This window comes from Calonectris borealis, chromosome 14 (genome assembly GCF_964195595.1).
Source record: "Calonectris borealis chromosome 14, bCalBor7.hap1.2, whole genome shotgun sequence".
NCBI classification, from domain to species: domain Eukaryota; kingdom Metazoa; phylum Chordata; class Aves; order Procellariiformes; family Procellariidae; genus Calonectris; species Calonectris borealis.
The window spans coordinates 5128167-5148312 of NC_134325.1; the positions used below are offsets into that span (position 1 = coordinate 5128167).

A 20146-nucleotide genomic window follows, 5' to 3' on the forward strand; every position below is an offset into this window, starting at 1 on the left:
CCCTCCATCTTTGTATGTTCTTTGGGTCAGTAGTGTAGAGAGCAGGTAATCCCTGAACACTTGTTTGTTGTCCTTGCCCATGGAGCTTTAAAGTGTGGTGAGCAAAAAGAGTGACACTCCCAGCTCCATAGAGTCAGATCATTACGCCAACCTGTCATAATGTAGGTCATAATTTGTTGCTAGTGAGAGTCACTAGCAAATTATTTCCTTCTACCCTCAGAGAGGAAGAAGGAGCGTGAGTCAGAAAGGATGGTGTCTGAGGTCCATCGCTTTTGGAGCAGAGTATCTTACGTACCACCTTTTGCTTAGTTCTGTGCCTACACTTGCAATTCAGTTCTAATAATAATAGGAGCTAACATAATGCTGTCGCGCGTGTTACTCAATGAATTAGTCACTATGAGCGTTTTCATATTAAGGATTTCAGAAAAGAAAGCCAGTGACAGTAAAAGGAAACATCAATCATATTTTGGTGGTAAATTGCTAGAAGTACTGTACCATATGTCTCAGTTGACTTCATCACTTTGCCTCCCTTCACAGGCAGGATGTAATGGGCTTGGGTTTTTTATTCCTCTTGTGAATCTAATAATACTACCTACTGTGTTTTGTGGTTTTGTTTTTTTTTTTTTAAAAAACAGGAAATTCCAATGAACTTTGTGGACCCAAAGGAATATGATATTCCAGGCTTAGTGCGTAAGAATCGCTACAAAACAATTCTCCCAAGTAAGTTTCCTGCTTTTTAAGTCACTGAGGCAGGGTGGTTTATTCCATATGCTGAAGGGCTTTGCGCTTTCCTTTCCATAATGCATCAAGTGTGCGGTTGTTACCATGTATTGTCCAAAGGCCATATTTATGAAGCAGCAATGTGGCTTCAAAGCATAAATCAAATTTCAGAAGAGGTACAGAACATGGAGAACCTAAGATTCACTGAATATTAGCAGCACTTAGGTTTTTAAGTATTAGCATTGCATCTTTTGGTACTGCTTAAAAATTCTACCCAAGAACTTGCTGTGTTTATTCAGATGTTACTTAGTGGTTTCTTTGATTAAACTCTTTAGAAGGACTAAATTCTAGCAATGTTATTTTCCCGACTGATGTTTTTCTCAGAATCATGCCTCAAATACAAACTGAGAATACTGGGAGCTGGCCTGATGGCATTAAGATGATACAGAAAATCAAAATCTTTTTCTTTTCTATTACACTATTTTTATAAGTAGCCCGGAGTAGGAGATTTGAGAAACATTTTGGTACAAATTTTTACAAGTGTCATCATTTTCCCCTGTGACATACTTAAAGTTACTTTGAAAAGTGATACAATTAAATGTCATGCCTCTTTTTTGCTCTAAGCCATTGGAAGATGCCACCACTAGCCACAGTAGCTCTATTTGCAAAGCCCAAAAGGTTCAGTGTCTGGTTAGCAAAGATAAGTGCAAAGAAGTCAAAAATGTCCTCAGCTATTCCTATCATTTTAGTCAATGAACCTGGATTGGAAATGATTCCAGAAGAGATTTTTTTATCTAGACTTACAACTCCAGCAGCTGCAGTCAATGATCCAATGTGCGCAACCCTTCTGATGACTTTATCCTCCGCCTTGGACCAGAAGTGTAAAAACATTCAGCCACATTTTACAATTTCTGTGCTAATGACTGAGGAGAATCGTTCAAGTATTGATTCACTGTTTTTGCTGGAAAGGGAAGATTGCGAAAGTGGGTAATGATTTCAGATGCCCAAACGGCTAGATTTTAAAGTGATCTATATATTCTGAATTTGGTATCTAATGTGTACTTTGAGAACTGGATCCATTTTAAATATCTCATATTGGATGTTTAAACTGAAACATCAGAATTGCTGCCATTTTGAACACCCTGTTCCAGAGTTGTAAACAAATGCCAATTGGCCTGCTACCATATATTTTTAAGAATGATCACTCAATGGGTTAATTATTTGCTGCAAACTTATCTCAGCCATATCGATTTCTGCTAGCAGCCATTGTTGCCTCTTTGACCTCTCCAGGTAAGATAACTAGTTTCTACCCTACTGTGCAGATGACACCAAGCTGGGTGGGAGTGTTGATCTGCTTTAGGGTAGGAAGGCTCTGCAGGGGGACCTGGACAGGCTGGATCAATGGGCCGAGACCAGTTGTATGAGGTTCAACAAGGCCAAGTGCCAGGTCCTGCACTTGGGCCACAACAACCCCAGGCAACGCTACAGGCTTGGGGAAGAACCGCTGGAAAGCTGCCCAGAGGAAAGGGACCTGGGGGTGCTGGTTGACAGCCGGCTGAACATGAGCCAGCAGTGTGCCCAGGTGGCCAAGAAGGCCAATAGCATCTGGGCTTGTATCAGAAATAGTGTGGCCAGCAAGACTAGGGACTTCATCCCCCTGTACTCAGCACTGGTGAGGTCACACCTTCGAATACTGTGTTCAGGTTTGGGCCCCTCACTACAAGAAAGACATTGAGGTGCTGGAGTGTGTCCAAAGAAGAGCAGCGAAGCTGGCAAAGGGTCTGGAGAACAAGTCCTATCAGGAGCAGCTAAGGGAACTGGGGTTATTTAGTTTGGAGAAAAGGAGGCTGAGGGGAGACCTTATCGCTCTCTACAACTACCTGAAAGGAGGTTGTAGCGAGGTGGGAGTCGGTCTCTTCTCCCAAGTAACAAGTGATAGGACGAGAGGAAACGGCCTCAAGTTGCACCAGGGGAGGTTTAGATTGGAACATGAGGAAAAATTTTTTCACTGAAAGGGTTGTCAAGCATTGGACCAGGCTGCCCAGGGAAGTGGTTGAGTCACCATCTCTGGAAGTATTTAAAAAATGTGAAGATGTGTCACTTAGGGACATGGTTTGGTGGTGTACTTGGCAGTGTTAAGTTTACAGTTGGACTCAATGATCCTAAGGGTCTTTTCCAACCTAAATGATTCTATGATTCTATGCCTCCAAGGATTAACAAGCTTATTCCAAGCTCATTATGATCTGGATATTTTTTCCGAATGAATTCCAAAACTAGTAACCTCTGTGCAACTTTGTCCCTGGCTGTGACCAAAGGATGGCTTGATATTGCTAAGGAAAGAAGAGGGCTGACTGTTCACTTTGGTCCAACTACCACCATTTCGAAGGGCTTGGTGGTGGCAGTAAAGAGGCTAGCAAGGAGACTCAAACATCCCTGTTATGCTTCAAAGCTGAAGATCCCAGTAAACTATCCACGCACGAAGTGGGAGAGGGAACTGGAGGCAAGACGGGGGGGAAAGTCCAGCGCTTTTTAGGCTTTGACCATCCACTGACTTTTTCATTTCTGAGCTGCCCAAATGTAGCCTATGCTGCCTTGAGTATCTACCTAGTGTTCCTCCAAGTTCTAGCTGCAGAAAGCAGTAATGGCAGGAACTGCTGAACAAGCTGCAGACTCGGACATAGAGCAGACTCAGACAACTGATCATCATAGGGAACAGCAAATGCTTAATTACCAAACTAGAGTCAAACCCAAATTCTGAATTTAAAAAGTAACTAAAATTCGCTTACCAGGTGCATCGCCAGAAGCAATCTAGGCAGTTATCATTAAAAGGTAAGCAGTCACTTAACATAATGATCAGTTACTTGCAACCCTAGAGTTGATTGTAGTAAGTGAGAGACAGGGTAATAGTCTGTAATTAATCTCATTTATATTTCTTCTGTAGTAAATTCTTTTTGCAGATTCTTCAATCTTGCTGTTAGTAGTAAAATGGCTTAGAAGGTGGCTTTTTGATGGCAGAAGGGTGTTGTTGGGAAAATGCAGGTTGATTTGGATATTTCATAATTATGAATTTGTTTGCAGACAGTCCTCTTCTGGGAATGAATCCTATGGCATTTCCTGGAAAATGATAACTTTTCCCTAAGATGTTTGGAGGCACTTTTTGAATATATAGAAAAGGATGTTCTTGTAGAATTCCAGAGATGGCAAGAACTTACTGGAGCACGTTGTATATCAATCTCATTGAATCCTTTTCCCAAGAGTAATGTCTAGACAGACTTGTTAGATTTCTATGTAGGTCTATTGCTTTTACACCATTTTAAGTGATGCAAAACATTTCAGTTTTGTTTAGTTTAGTGAGTTCCTCTAAAGTGTCAGACATAGTATCAACACAAAAGGGCCATAAAAGAGGCTGTGGAAAAAATAGCTGCCATGTCATTTGGTTTCTTAGAGATACAGACTGCTACTGCTTTTTAAAGGCGTGGTGTCTTCTTGAACCTGGCCTGTGTGCTGGTTTTGTCTTGGGAGAAATGTTTTCGTTAAGAGTAGGATCTGATTTTGCTTAAATGCCTCTCTATGGAAAATTTCAAATTCATACTTGCAAACTCTTATATTAAAGTCTTGTTATGATTTTTTTTTTAAAGGGGGAGTTATCCCTGTTTATATATTTCTAAGAGATAAGGATTCAGCTTCAGTTACACTTTCTGCAAAACAGTGCACATTCTTTTATTAACAATGCGTTAATAGGCCTCTCTTACATGAAATAAGGTTGAAACTGTTCACTAACATACTTAACACCTTAACAAATGTAAATACTACATTAACAGAAAAATCACAAGCTAAGTATTAAAGTAAAAGCATATTCTGAATAATGTTTTAATATTTGTGTATACAGCAATAAAAAAGTCCATGCTGAAAAGTCACTCAAATTCTACTGCAGTTGAAGAATACTAAAAGAAGCCTGTGCTTAAAAGTCTGTGGCACCTGTTGATAGAGTTCTTCAGATCCATTTTATTTCTCCCTAAAGACCTACCATGAGATGGACAACATAGTATTATTGCTATTATTAGTAGGGAAAAATCCTGTAATCGTTACTCTAACTTCAGCAGACTCCATGGATGACTGCATAAAACCCAGGCAAAGGGACTTCATGCAAGGGGTCTAGCTACCCAGTCCGGTGACATTTGAGTAAACATCTGGCAACCAATGTCACCTTTTTAATGGGGTGATGTGTTGCAGGCTATCAGAATTACTGATTAAAAAGCAGATTTTATCTCATCTCGTCATCTGCCCAGCACTAGAGACATGAGCAAAGTTGAGCAGGAGGGAACTTGTATTAGACAGGAACTTGCTGGTTTCAGTATTCTGTGCTATAAAACAGTATCTTTGTTTATTTCTTTGCTTTGCGGATTGTGATTATATTATCACATATAGATTACATGAATCCATTCTGAGGACAGCATTTCATGCTGAGTCTGTGTTTGTAGTACTGTAGAAATTACTGTGTGCTTAGTCCTTTGTGCTTTACCCAATATCACACTATTTTTGCATATTTTTTTATTTTGTTCTGGTTTCTAAGCAGGCTGGATATTTTTATGAAGAAGTCATCTGTGGCTTGTTTTTAATATTCTCCTGGTGATATACGGTGTTGCTGTTTGCTGAGACCTCTGTCAGGACGATGTTTCTTGTCAATGATAACAAACTGTGTAGTACTGGTGAAAGTGGATGCCTGTGTCAGCTCGCATTAAAATCAGTGGAACAGCTCCCATTGACTTCAGTGGGAATTGGACTGAACTTCTCAGGTGGAATAATGTTTTCATTTGTCATCTTATTAGGACAAGAATAATGCTTCATAAACAGCTCCAATGAAGGAGACTGAAGTACTGAAGAGACTTATGCGAAGTACAAGAGGCTGTTAATGTTCTTTAATTTCTCTTTAACCATTGTATTTGTTAATAGCACATCTTAGAGTTTAGTTCACTGCAAGACAAAACAGGGAAAGAGTTATTGTCATCTGGCTTGCCTGTGTGCAAGGAATGTGTGTTCATGATTTGGGAGAAAAGCTGTTTGCTGTCATTTCACAAACAATATTCTAATGTCTTACAAGCCAGAATGAGTCTGTTGACCTAACAAATTGAGAATTTCCTGGAGCAGAAAACTGCTTTTCCAGACTCACTCTGGGACACTGACTCTGCAACAGGAGCAATTAAGCAGGCTTCAGAGAGTGGGTAAAACTATCAGAAGCAGCCAAATTACCCCAACCACCCTTTCCCTTTTTTATGGTAACATTTTAACATGGGAGCTCTCCAAGGCCACTCACATCTGTTGCGATGGCCATGAATGCATGTAAATGTCCCGCTGTAGAAAATAATCTTGTGTTTCTCTTTCTTTCCTCTGAGCAACTGATAAACTCTTATCTCTTTACACCTTTCAGATCCTCACAGCAGAGTGTGCCTTACCTCAGCTGAACAGGACGACCCCCTTAGCTCTTACATCAATGCTAACTACATCAGGGTAAGAGCTCAATAGTCCCAATGTGTCTGCCTAGCCTCTCTCAGCCACTGTTCATGTAAACAGAACTGCAACATCCACTGATTTTTAAAGGCATCTTAGCTGAACTGATTGCTCTTCTCTCCTGCGTATATTATCTGAAAACCAAATCTCAAAGTGCAGCTGTACAGGTTCAGACCAGACAAAAACAGGCTTCTGCACTTCTTGATGCAAATTGCTTGTCAGCTGACCTGACCAAGGCACTGGATAATAAGCCTGAATAAGGCTCTTGACCTAGCCAGAGTCACCTCAAGGCTGTTGGACACTCATTGCTGGAATTACGTGAGTCCATATTGTGCCTTTGCTCCATGTACACATGTGCAGGAGAGAGATAGAGAGGGGAAGAACTCCCTACCACTACCAGTGGTAGCTCTCTGTTTTAAAGACTGACCCTTCAAGGTTGTGGTGGTCATCCCTGTTAAAACTGATCTCTTCTTGTTTTGTTGGCAGGGCTATGGAGGAGAGGAAAAGGTATATATTGCTACTCAGGGACCGATAGTTAATACTGTCAGTGATTTCTGGAGAATGGTGTGGCAGGAGCGTTCTCCCATCATTGTCATGATTACCAATATAGAAGAAATGAATGAGGTAATGGTTTTACATATAGTCTGTATTTTTGTCTGTACTCTAGCAGATATTTTCGGCATAGATGCTAAGCCAGAGCAAACAGAAGTTGGTTCAGTGGCCTGAGCAATCAGAGTCAGCATTAAATTCTTCAGGCTCAGAGAAGATGTGGGCTTCTCTTTCAGTTCAGTTTACTGTAAGTCATACTTTGCTGTCTGACTTGGCCTGCTGCTGGTTTTGCCATTTTTCCTCTCCCAGCTGACCTGAAACCTCTCCAAACCCAGCTCTGTTTGCAGACACTCTTTCAGGTTCTCTCTGAAGGAATAAAAAACAATAGTACCCCATAACTACTAAGGTTGAATATCTTTAATCAACAGAGTTGATGCTGCTTTATCTTGCATTTATTATGATTCGTTGTCTATATCCAGATTTCATTGAGGCTGTCCCTGACTTATGAAAGATGCTAGTTACAATAATCAATAACTAGAGCTGACTTGGATATGGAGGACCTTTTCCTGAACGCGTCTAGGAAATGCTTTTGAAATACTGAAATTAAGATGCTGAAATTTTCTATTCATCACCTACTTCCAGAAATTAAACTGTCATGGTGTTTCTGCTAAGCCACCTAATGTGATTTTTGTTTGCAGTTTAAAATACTGCTGCCCTCCAGCTGTTCATTACTTACCTGCTGAAATATTTGCCCCATAGCAGCCTTGCAAGAAAAATGTGCCTGGGCTTCAGTTCACAGACAGGTAGCTGAGCTTAGGTCTTAGGTCTGCCTTTATTGGCAATGCAAGATGTGAGAAACTGGTCTGGGCGTGTGTTGGGCTCTGCATCCTCCTTCACTGCTGGCAGCAAGGTGTAGTGGAGAGATCCAAATGGTGTTTATTAAGACTTTTGACAGTATTTGTCAAAGCTTGTCCCTGAGAACCCATTAGTAATTTAGATGAGAGAGTTTCCTTTGGAGAAGAGGCTTTAGACACTTAGAAGTCCAAGAATACGGCCATACCTCCGTCATACGCAGAGTGATAATGGCTTAACTGCTAGCTGGAAGCTTAGTGCCCATAATTATGCATGTGCACAAACCTTTAGCTTTCTCCAGTTGTGAAGTAAATAAATTTAACCTTGGATTTCAGTGAAAAAAGACATGAATAAGACAGACACAGAAGAATTATGCTTTGCAAGTTAAAAATGGTCAGTTATTACAGCCGGCTGATTGGACACATACTGTCAAGGCATTGCGGATGCAAAGTACAGTATGTTGCTGATCTAAATGTTTTGGTTGCGCTAATGTTTTAAACTCTATCTGAGAGGCAGCACTGAAGTAATAACTTGCTCGTTGATCAGAGTTGCCAGTTTATGCCAAATAAGATGTTAAAATGTCATTATGTAGTGTACCAGAATCATTTAAGGACTTTGAGGTTTGAAGAAAATGATGCAGAGGAAATATTGGTCCTGAATGACATATCTGGTGATAAGTTCTTCACTACAGTTTTCATAGCAAGATTTTATAACAGGAATGTAAAATAACCTTTACATCTGAATTTCCTCTTATGCACACTGACCAAGTATTTCACCCATCATATCAGTCTTGGGAAGCAGTGCACTGCAGTGCTGATGCACTATATAACGGGAGCTTGCTACAACCTATATATCATAACAGAGCTGCTGAGTCTTTTCTGATACCTTTTGTGTCAAAAATTAAATGGTGTCAGGAATCTCAGCCATAAATGTAGGGTAAGTCCTTTCATGTAAATGTCTCCTATATGCATTCCCTTTCTTCCATAATGCATATATTAATATATGAATAACAGGACTCAGAAGTATGTAGACTCAAAACCAAAACCTTTTTTCGGCAATGATGTTACTAATGGAGGCTTTGTGTTCCTCCTCGGTGCAATGACTTTGCTAATGTGAGTATTAAAAGCTCTGTATCTCAGCCCTCTGTCACATCTAATCTGAACTGACAGACAGCCCACAGAAATGAGTGGGCAATCTTACTCCACTCCTTTAAGCAGAGCAACGTCTGTGCTATTGATAGCTGCTAGCGTTCTTGACAATTTTTACAATGGATTCTGCAGTTTAAGAGGAGAGGAAGAAAAAAATGCAAACTGTGTAAATAATTTTACAGAGACACAGTGGGCCATATTCCTAGTGGGTTATTAACTGATCCACTATACAGATGGAACAACACTGAGTCTCCCACACAAAAATTTTGACTCAGTAACTTTGCAAGATACTTTTCTGTTGTCAGTCTTTCTCCTGAAGTGAAATTATTTTTGGTGGGGGAGAGCAAAATGATTTAACTTGCTTCTCTCAAGATTGTGTACAGCTGTGTATAAAAGAGGAAGCTTACAAGCATCATCTTTAACTAGGTTTGTCCAATAGCAGATCTTACTCTCCTGTGAGAACGAGATTGCTTCTTCCGTTATGACAAGGGAGCCTTTTTCTCAGACCCTGCCTTGTTCATGTCATTCCTTGTCCATGAAGTAGTTCATGCGCCATGTTGAAGTGCTTGTCTCTTCCTTTGCATATTGATTAGTTTAAAGAGAAACTGCATACCAAAAACCACAGTCTTTTTCAGTCCTTCTTCCAGGATAGGAGTGCTTATGAATTCTCACCTGCTCATGTCTAGTGTATCGGTACCACAACGTAGATTTGCAAATGGACTATAGTTTCTCCTTCTCTAATTGTCAGGTTGTGCTGGCTGCATCTCTGACTGTTTTTTGGCAAAACCAAATGTAGTAGTCTAATAGCTCTCACAGCTATAGCTTCCTTTTAGTTCCTTAACTTTGAAAGATTCTCAGTGTCCATTTAAAGTGGATTTTGGTACATAATCTAATTCCCGAAACATCCCCAGTTGTGTTCTTTTGTACAAAAACCTATGCAAATGATCATCTTATAAAGGGTCAATGCTCTCTAAAATAAAAAAACAGAAAAGATGTATTTTGTGTTTCCATATCAGTGTATACACACCACAGAAATATTGGTAACTAATGTATATTATACTAATCATTATTATCTTAAGAAAAGAATTATTCTAAAAACACAGGCACATGGCCACTGGCCTTTCTAATGAACCTTCAAAATGCACATCAGTTGCATAAAGATAAATAAGGATGTGTGTATTTAAAAGCATTGGTTAGTCATTACTTGATCTGTGCATTTTTAATCATGCAATCAGGCTATTATGAATGCAGCAAAAATCACCTGAAATGTGGTCCCTGTTTAGAAAGTGAGAACTTGTACTTATTATAGAAGCAACGTTCATTCATATTCATCTATGCATGTGCTATATCCAATTCCAGAGGAGTAAAAGTGAACCTCCCTTGATATCTGCTTAACTAGATTTATTTTATATTGCACACAGAAATGCACAGAGTATTGGCCAGAGGAGCAGGTCACCTATGAAGGAATAGAAATCACAGTTAACCAAGTCATACAAGCAGACGATTACCGTTTAAGGCTCATCACCCTAAAGGTAAATCAATCATTCCATTGTACTTACAGTAAGTTAGCTGTCTTAACCCTTAAATGGAGATGTTCATGGAGAGTTGTGTAGAAATCTTCTGCACAGTGAACTGCTGTACAAATACCACTTTTCATTATTGAAGTTTGCAGCTGCTTTGCCCAGTTCGCCAACATACAAAAACTACAGTAAAACAAGCAGTCACAGATTTAGACTGCATATGTACAATCTGAAAGCTACCAAGCCAGTTGTAGTAGTACGGGATTCGCTCAGTGGAAGAAACCAGTGACTCATTCTGTGCCCGTGTCTGGTGTGTTGACTGGTCATTTAGGGTGACGTGTTAGCTCACGGATAGCTTCTTACCAGCCTTTGCAAGTCAGACGGACAGCCCTTGTGGAATAACCTGCTAAATTCTGTGATGATGTTCTGTAGAATTCAAAGGCTTCTTTGTTCTTTGGGCCATGGACTTAGACAAAGGATTACTGATTACTAACAGGGAACTTTTACCTGCATGGCATCTTACATATTTTGTAGTATGGGAAGGCCCCTCAGAAGTATTTAGGTTGTGCTTCTTGTCTTTTTATGACCATTATTAGGATGCTGTCAGACTGCTGGATACCCACCAGCTGTTTATACCTAAGATGACTTGTGCTACTAGCAAGAAGTGGGGGAGTTGAGAACCGAGCAGAAGGCTTTTCAATTTTGCTTCAATTTTGCTTCAGTTTTGCCTGTTTTCAGTTTCTCACAGCAGTGGGACTACTGGTCTGCTTGGCACTTGGTCTGGTAGCACCACTTCTGTTCACCATAGCTGAACCCCCTTTAATATGTACCATGCTAATTTATTGTTTGAGTGATTTGGGTGACTTGACTTTGTAGATGCTTTAAGGGATCATTCCACTCCAAGACACTGAAACTGTTGATGTCCTTTAAAAATGTTTTCACCGCAGCGTTCTCCATGCTTACATTTCTAAAAATCAGTATCTTTCCAACTAACTGTATATGTAGTTTTACATACTGGTAACCATTCTGTCATCTTGTGGATGGAGGTTTAATTTTTTGAGTACTTAGATGCTACTTAGTCTAAAGTACGAGAGTCCTATTTTACAACCGTTTTCATTGCTAGGTTCTAGAATCTCAAGCTACGTGTTTTAATAAGAACAGTCTATTTACATAAACTTTATACATCTTTCATTTACCAGATCTACGCCCAACCTCAGTATAACACCACAATTTCTTTCCAAGCTGAAAAAAATCTCCTTTTATCTAACCGGTTTCAAGTCTCTTCAGCCATATGCTAATAGGCAGAAAGCCAGCATATGAAATCCCATGTCTGGATTGAGAGTGTGGAAAGTCTGTCACTCGTGCTTTTGGCAAAGGCAGCAAGAAGAAAATCACACTCCCTGACAAGTGGGAAGTAAAGAATATTTACAAGTATGCTGCAGACTTGCACAGGTCTTAAACACAGTTTATCCAAAACACTTCTTGCAGCAGCAAGAATCAAACACAGATTAATTCTGCTGGAATGCTGATATCTAACAGAACCAGTCACTTTTTAGTTATGGTGACAAAACAAAATTTCCTCAATAAAAAACTACACTGTCTGCCAGAAGAGTTTTTCATAATTGTTTTACATTATTAAATACAGCATTTTAATATTAGTGAATATTGCAAATTTTTTTTTCAGCTTGACATTAACTTTAGAGATTTATGTTGAAATGGTCTTCCCTGCCTGCCCACCTCCCTCCTTCCCCCCCCCCCCCCAAAAAAAAAAATTCCCTCTGTATTTTTGGAAGGAGTTCTCTCCCAGGGGAAGGATCATTCAAATTCTTTTCCAGAAGGTAACAGCCAGTTCCATTTTCAGATGGGAATTGCAAGGGAGTGGCTGTTAATATCAGTATTGCAGTAGCGTATCCAAAAAACAATCTCATTTTAACAGGTGTTGCACAAAACAAAGAAACAGTCCTGAAGAGCTTATGTACAACGCTTCAAGCGTAGTAAGCTGTACTCCCATCTCACAAGTACCTTTCAAGCTAATACTCATCCCTGCAGAATGTTTTTTTCCAACAGCAACCTCTCAATGCTTTCCCAAATTCTCTTGTTCCTGCTCAGTTCTTCCTCAGGTGAAGCTCTCCGTGTTAGAGAAGGAGCTTCAGAATTTAGTGTCAGATACGAATATATCTTTTCTGTATATATAACTGTGGATACCACAGGGGGAAAAAAAAAAAAACAACAACCAGCAAACTGAAAGCCAGTTTATTTGTCAGGGCTGGCATATCCAGTATGTTCAGGCACTAGCAGAAAGAAAAAGAGAATAGCTAGGGTAGCAGAGTACAGCAAAGTCATAAGGAAAGAAGTATAGATACCACACATTTTTCCCAATCATAGCCAAGAAAGACAAGTGCTTTCCTATCACAAATGATACGAAAGCCTTTATTGGACATACACATCTCCAAGGATGTAGTTCCTTCCCTATTCAAATGACTTGATCATTGTAATTATTTTCTTTAAGCTCATCCCAGTTTGTTTTTCAGTTAAACAATACTTCTGTTTTCAGTACTAGGAGGGGCAGTGTCTCTTTCCTCCCACCCCCAAATGTCAGGAGGTGAACTGCTGAGTTCTAGAGCTGAAATAAAGATTCCATTTGTTGGGTTACCATTGCCTAGAGCTGCACATTTGTCATTTAATAGCAATAGTGCAGTAGCAGCTCTGGACCATACGTATGTTAAATGACTTGGTAGTGAAAACTAAAGAATTGACTCCTGTTTTCCCTTAAACAGAAGTGGTCAGAAATATATGATACCACCACCAGCAATATATGATTACTGCATGTGTTACAGGGTGGACTGTCATACTTTCTCAGAATAGGGGACTGGATTTAGCAAGCTTTAGGAATTTGGAAAATGCTTAGGCAATAGAGCAAGGCTTGTTTTCCTTTCTCAAAGGAACCTGCCAGTGTCTAGCCACTGATTCATGATCTCAGCCTCAGCTACAGTGTACATGATGGTAGACTTCAAACCATCAATTAAATCTTACTTCCTCCTAGGTGTTCCCAAGTCTTCTCAGTCTCAAGGAAGCACCAATAGAAAATACTTTGTTAAAGTCAAAGCAGAGTGTACAAAACCACAGAAGTCAGGGTTCTCTAAGCAGAAGCATAAAACTGGTAACAGCGTAGACAAAACTAAAGACATCCAGGGTTCATCATTAGAACTTTGGCTCTTTTCTGTTTCTGTCAAATGAGTGACTTTATGTAGTGATTCATGTTTTTCTTCAGATGACTTTTCTCTTTTATTTTTCTTTCAGTATTATTGACAACATTTTTATTATAATTTTCACAACCCACTTAAGAATCCAGTGTTCATTACTTCTGTGGCTCACACATAGTCACACATTCAAAAGCAACTGTGTATGTTCATGTTTCAGAGCAGTGTTGAAATTTGATCGGATTTACTGTAGTGAGCTCAAGTACTATTCATGACAACTAGTTATGCTCTCTTAGCCAGAATATCTTCTCACTAGGGTAAATAACCTAAAGCCAGGCTCTGTGCTATGATAGTAAGGCTCTCTTTTCTTAAACTGAGCTAAATGTACCCTTTAAGGTTCCTATGGCTGTGCTTCAATGAACACTTTAAACCCAGTGTAAGCTGGAACAGCAACTAAATGAAGCCCAGCCTCCCTTTGTCCAGGTCTCTTGTTCCTACCCTTGTGCCACCTCCCATGTGCCCACACAAGTGTTTATGTGACTGTGTGGTAAGCCAAAGGGGGAAACTGATCAATCCATCTGAAAATTAATCCAGCATGAGAAAGAAAAAAGATTTAACTACATCACTTCCCTAATCTAGTTCACTGTGAAGCTCTACAAAAGCTTTGTCAACCAAAGAGAAGGATGGAAAGTGGCACAATCACAGAGCACTTTTGACATCCAGCGACTGACTGGGTCAGTCATAGGGACTTACAAGTATAGATGACAGAAACTATTTTCAGATTTTTGTGCCTGGTTCTTTAGAAAGAGACAAATTTGTTCTCTTTTTCCTCCCCTCTTAAACTCAGCCAGCCATGTGTTTAAGGGAAGGTTGTGGAAGCTAACACTTCTGTTCCCGGACCTTTTGTAGACATTTGCTTAGCCCTGTGCCAGCTGGCTTATGTAATGGCTGAAAGGTTCCCTGAGCTCCATGTTACTATTTGGCACCTTTAGAAATCAGATGTCACTTTGAACACAGAAAATCAGAAGCACGCAATGCTACTTGGCACTCGGAAAAGGTAATAGCCCATTTGCTATATTCATAGCCATGCTGAGACAGAGAGAGAATTGGAATTTGTGTGTCTCAAAAAGCCCTGGACTGCAGCTAGATACAATTCCCACCTTCCCTAGTGTCTCTGAATTTCTCACCATGTCTAAGAGAAGAGTAGAATTCACAGGAAACTGATAGGAGTCTGTCTGTCAGAAGAGATAGAAAAATAAGCTCCCATCTCTCTCCCTCATCTATCTAGCTAGCTATCAGAGACAGAGATATGGCTCCTGGCTCTCTGTCTGTCAAATACATTATGAAAGCAATTATGTCACAAGCACAGCTCTGGCTTTGCTGAATGAATCTGTCAAGAGGGAACAGACTGCCTGGAGTGTTTTGCACACAGCTCTTGGCATAAAAGAGCAGCATACTTGGGGGGGGATTCTTTTTTTTAAGGCAGTTTACTGAAGTGTAGACGTGATATTTGAAATCCAGATTTCTGTGTTGTGTGGCTTGCCATTTGGATCTCCTGTTCCCTTTAGCATTGATTTACTGATCTCATTCTTAAAGGGAAGGCCAGGTTTCAATATCAATTTACAACCAGAAGTTCTTTTAAAACTTTGTGGTGTTTGCCTTACCTGGATTGCAGAAAGGAGAAGAAGTCAGAAACCTGAAACATTACTGGTACACGTCTTGGCCAGACCAGAAGACACCAGATCAAGCCCCACCTCTGTTACAGCTAGTACTGGAAGTGGAAGAGGCAATGCAGAGTGCAGAAGAGAAGAATGCCCCAGTGATTGTTCATTGCAGGTAAATAAATGTTGTATCTGACTTCTGAGGGCTTCTTCACATACAGTGGCATAGTGCAGATACTGTCATACTGGCCATAAATCGGACATGAGGGGAGATCTTGCCCAACTGCTTCTGAAATATGCTTGGAACTTCTAAAGTTTAATGACAATAATTTTCTATTACTAAGTGTTGCATTCAGGTACAGACTGAGCTGAACACAGAAGCTGATGGTGGCTCAATTACAAGTAAGAACAAAAAACCCCTGTTTTGTAAATTCCTTCTTTGATTTTAAAAAATTAGGCCAAAGACAATAATTTAAGTGTAATACATAAAACAAACGAAACAGTGGCAAAACTGATTGCAGCAAGTACTAATCAACAGACAGGAAATGTATGCTATTGGTAGTAAAACTGAAATATCCGTAAAAAGCCCCTGGCAAAGATGAAAACTTCTTATATGGAAGAAGCAAAATCTTCACAGTGGTTTGAAACCTGATGAGAAATTGTAATTATCAATCACAGAGCAGAAAAAATAGATGAAGATAGATCCTTCTCTTCTGTCTTCAGAAAGAAATAGGATGATGTACTTACCACTTGTAGACATGATGAAGTACATTCTTTTGCGCTGCTAACTAGGGACTGTGTTAAGCAACAACTATTAACCATTATTAAATCAGCTCTACTGGATGATTTTCACCCAAGAGTGTTTAAAAAAATTGGTCCACAGGCTCTAAACCATTAAAGTTCAGTATAGCTAGGTTCTAGTTCTTGGAAAATCTGAGAAGTTCCAGAGGTCTAAAAGCAAGTCCTGTTTTGCCAGTGTTTAGAAAGGTTAAATGTAATTACTTGAAAACTACAAGTCAGTTCTCAAAACAGTTATTCCAGGCAAATAGCGGAAAGCCTGATAAGTGATGCAGTAATCTTGCCAGGGTAATCTTCCATAATTTCAATAAAATACATCTTGCCAAATTGGTCTGTGGGATTTTTGTAAGGGATTTTACCTTTGCATAACATTTTCTAGGAAATGGCAGATGGTTGCTATCCAGAAACCGTAGTAAATGGGGTATTATCATACAATGGGAATGTTTTTAAAGAGACTCTTGGCATGAATGGTTGGTAGCCCGGTGTTGTCAAAGATCCACCTATAAGCAAATATGGAGTAATCGCCAGTAAAATGTTCGTATGATGCCATATGTCCAGTTTTTCTGCCTGTGTTTTAAAACAGATTTTGACAAATTGGGGAGAGTTCAGAGAAAAATAACAAATGCTTTGTAAGAAGGTCCCCTTTGCCCTTGGAAATCTGTGACTCTTTAAGAGCTCCTTGAAGTATTATGGTATTTGCTGCAGGTAAAGATTCTGGTCACCATGTCACTCTTGCTTTGCATACTTGTTTTGTCCTCTTGTATGGTGTCATCCCCATGACACGTTAATAATTTGGAGGGAAATGGGGTGTTTTTATTTTAAGTAACTACCAAGAGACATGGTGATAGGATTATGAAGTATTTTATGTAATAACTATGGACCAGAGCCCTTTCAGATTATTCTCAGTTGCAGTCATTTTATCTGAAGAAGGAATTTAATACATTGCCTCTATTTGAGAGTGGTATATGCAGCAAGCCGTTAGCCAAGGCCTGTGTTACACTGAGTACTATAGCTCCTTTGGCCTTTGTGGGAGATCCCCAGTAGAACATAATCACTGTGGTTTTGGCCTTCAGTGACGTAAAGTAATGCATCTTTAAGAAAAAATAGATACAAATCTAATAATGAATTAGAATCATAGAATCATAGAATGGTTTGGGTTGGAAGGGACCTTTAAAGGTCATCTAGTCCGACCCCCCTGCTGTAGGCAGGGACATCTGCAACTAGATCAGGTTGCTCAGAGCCCCGTCCAACCTGACCTTGAATGTTTCCAGGGATGGGGCATCTACCACCTCTCTGGGCAACCCTCATCGTAAAACATTTCCTCCTTATATGTAGTCTGAATTTACCCTCTTTTAGTTTAAAACCATTATCCCCTGTCCTATTGCTACAGGCCCTACTAAAAAGTCTGTCCCCATCTTTCTTACAAGCCCCCTTTAAGTATTGAAAGGCTGCAATAAGGTCTCCCTGGAGCCTTCTCTTCTCCAGGCTGAATAACCCCAACTCTCTCAGCCTGTCCTCACAGGAGAGGTGTTCCATCCCTCTGATCATTTTTGTGGCCCTATTCTTAAAAGCAGCTTCATGTTAAAGGCAGGCTAGCAGTCTTGTTAAGGTCCTGTGGATAATGCACCACTCTTGGGCAGTCTTGGAAGGTTTATGACTTTGTCTCAGCCACTGAGAGACCTGCAGCTTGTCCTGGGACGAGTGCTGTTTCAGTGCTGTTTGCTTTATCTAAAAACGCATGTTGTTCGTGCCCTTTGCGAAACACTCTGAGGTCTATGGATGGGAAACAGTAGACTGTGGCCTATTTGGTTATGGCAGAAATTGGAAGACAAAGGGGTTTTTTGGTTTTTTTTTTTAACCATTGGTGTACATCCGTATGCAGCAAAAAGTCCTCTGAAACACTGAAATATTTGAAGTGTTGATGAACAAACTAGATACAGTAAAGAAAATAGAAGTCAGGGCATGAGGTACAAAGAGTTTCAGGGACAGAAATTTTAAGTCAGGTAGGTACCTCCATCACAATTATTTGAAGACTGAGTTGAGTTTTTCGTGAGTAAGATCATTTCCCAAACTTCCACTGAATTGCTTTGATCATTCTGTAATAGAAGTTAAAACAATTCCTATGTACCCGTTTCCCTAACGAGCATAAATGCCCAGTGAAAAACCTGTCTATACAGTCAAAGAAACAGTATTAGGACTTTGCAAGCAGCAGGTGACTGCAAACTCCATTGTTGCTTGTACATTTGTTGCCACTGTTTTTGTATTATGACTTTAGAGCAATTTAAATGGAAGCAGGATTTCTTGCAGTTGTGTCAAGTAATTATTCCTGAGGATGCTCACTTAATTATTTAATGCATAAGATGTGCTGTCAGCTTTTGCTGCTAGCTTTTTATTAGGTGATAAGAAGAATTCATAGCTTTGATAGCACTGTGCCTTTGAGAATAAAATCAATTCTGGTCATTAAGCAAGGACTGAATCAGATACAAAGGTGTTCAGGAAAGACAAAGAAGTTTCTTTAATAGTGAATTTGTTGTATCCTGCACTAATTCAGAGAATTACTAGATTGCAGATCTGATCAGCAAATGGCATCACACTTACCATATTGCTGCTAGCTCTAATTATTTAAGCAAGGGGTTTGTTGTTTTTTTTTTTACTGTACCTGTGAATAAAAATAGCTTTCAAAGAAGCTATTAGGATTAAGAATCTCAAAGCAAAGGTTGCCTTCAAAGCAAGTCTATCTAAGAAATACTGTGTAACGGCTTATTTTCAATGGTTCAATGACATATTGGGTCAAATGGTACCCAACAGTCCATTTTTAGCACTGTATGTGCAATGTCTATCCTTTTGCTGCAAGTGGCTCACACTTAATTGTGTTGTCCCATTGAAGTTAGTATCATTTCCTAGTTACAGCTTTATATTCACAAGCACCCACCTGGCGAAGGTTGGAGGGAGGAAAGGGATAATGGGGTTTGCTTACTGGTTTAATGGCACTCATTTAACGAGAAAGATCCGAAGCCATTCTAACATCTCCATTGCCTCTCTCTGCTTTTCCTTCCCTTAGTGCAGGCATCGGGAGGACTGGCTGCTTTATTGCAACTAGTGTCTGTTGTAAACAGCTGAAGAGCGAGGGCATAGTTGACATATTGCGAACAGCCTGCCAGTTACGGTTAGACAGGTAAGAAAGCCTGTTTCCTTTCCAGAAAAAAAAAAAGGTAATCTTTCCCTTTACTTAAGGAGAAACAAATGGGAACAGGGGAGGAACAAAGGCAAAAGGAGGCCAAGAGAGAACGTTCCTGGAAGGAAGTTCTCCTGTTCTAAGCAGTTCTGACTTGTAATCTTTGCCTATTTTATGAGCAGTAAACCTTAATGAACAGCCCTAGAACTGAGCTAGATTCATAGCTGGCGTCAAAATCTGCATCGCTGTGCAGCTGCACAGTTCAGTGCAGCAAGGGATGGCCTTTCACCAGCTGAGGAGTTGGCCTCATGTTCTTACAGAAGCAAAGGCTCAAAGGTCTGCTGTACTTAAGTTCAGAGCCACAGATCAGCACTTTGCTCCCAGGAGCAGTAAAGAAAACTGACCTTGCATAGTTGGAGCTGTGAACACTGTTGGGAGGGCATGGCTGCTTTGCAGGGAGGGGGAGAGTATGCACAGTCCGGAGTGTTTGCAGACATATGAAAGGAGCTGTGAAAATCTCCAGAAATTCAATGGTTCCTAGTTAAGCATTTCTTAACACACCACCTTGAGTTTGATTATGAAGTAAACAGACTTGAATTTTGCACCAGAGATGTTATTTTTCCTCTCCCACTGGTTTCAAGTGCCATCAAAACATGTCTCAGCGCTCTCTATAATGATAATGACAAATGTAGTCAGGGGAAGAGATGTCACGAAAAACATACCGAAGATTTTTCTGAGGAAAAAAAAAGAACCTCAACCCCACGCTGAACTTTATTTCGAGGAGAAATTATGCTCGGTGGGAGGCAGAAAATGAAATGCTTGCTGCCCTGCTGAGGCTCTGATAGACAGGGACCTGCAGGGGCTTGGAGATTTGGCTATTTCAATGGATTTCAGGCCAGACAAGGAAAGGCTTCTTGAGGAAAAGAAAACCAGAATATGAGTAGTGAGTGCTGATTATCCATGGCCCAGTGGAATATCTGGCTGAAATATCTATGTTACACAGGAAAATAGCCAT

At 40.0% G+C, this 20146-nt stretch overlaps 1 protein-coding gene across 2 annotated transcripts in view; it reads left to right on the plus strand.

Moving 5' to 3' along the window:
• PTPN5 (protein tyrosine phosphatase non-receptor type 5) overlaps window positions 1–20146 on the plus strand; it is a 52806-nt gene that overhangs the window by 28044 nt on the left and 4616 nt on the right. For both annotated transcript variants that reach the window (XM_075163044.1, XM_075163043.1), the window contains exons 7-12: window positions 636–720; window positions 6149–6228; window positions 6715–6852; window positions 10199–10309; window positions 15173–15333; window positions 19018–19131. In XM_075163044.1, the coding sequence (XP_075019145.1) occupies window positions 636–720; window positions 6149–6228; window positions 6715–6852; window positions 10199–10309; window positions 15173–15333; window positions 19018–19131 (689 nt within the window). The remainder of the gene's footprint in view (window positions 1–635; window positions 721–6148; window positions 6229–6714; window positions 6853–10198; window positions 10310–15172; window positions 15334–19017; window positions 19132–20146) is intronic.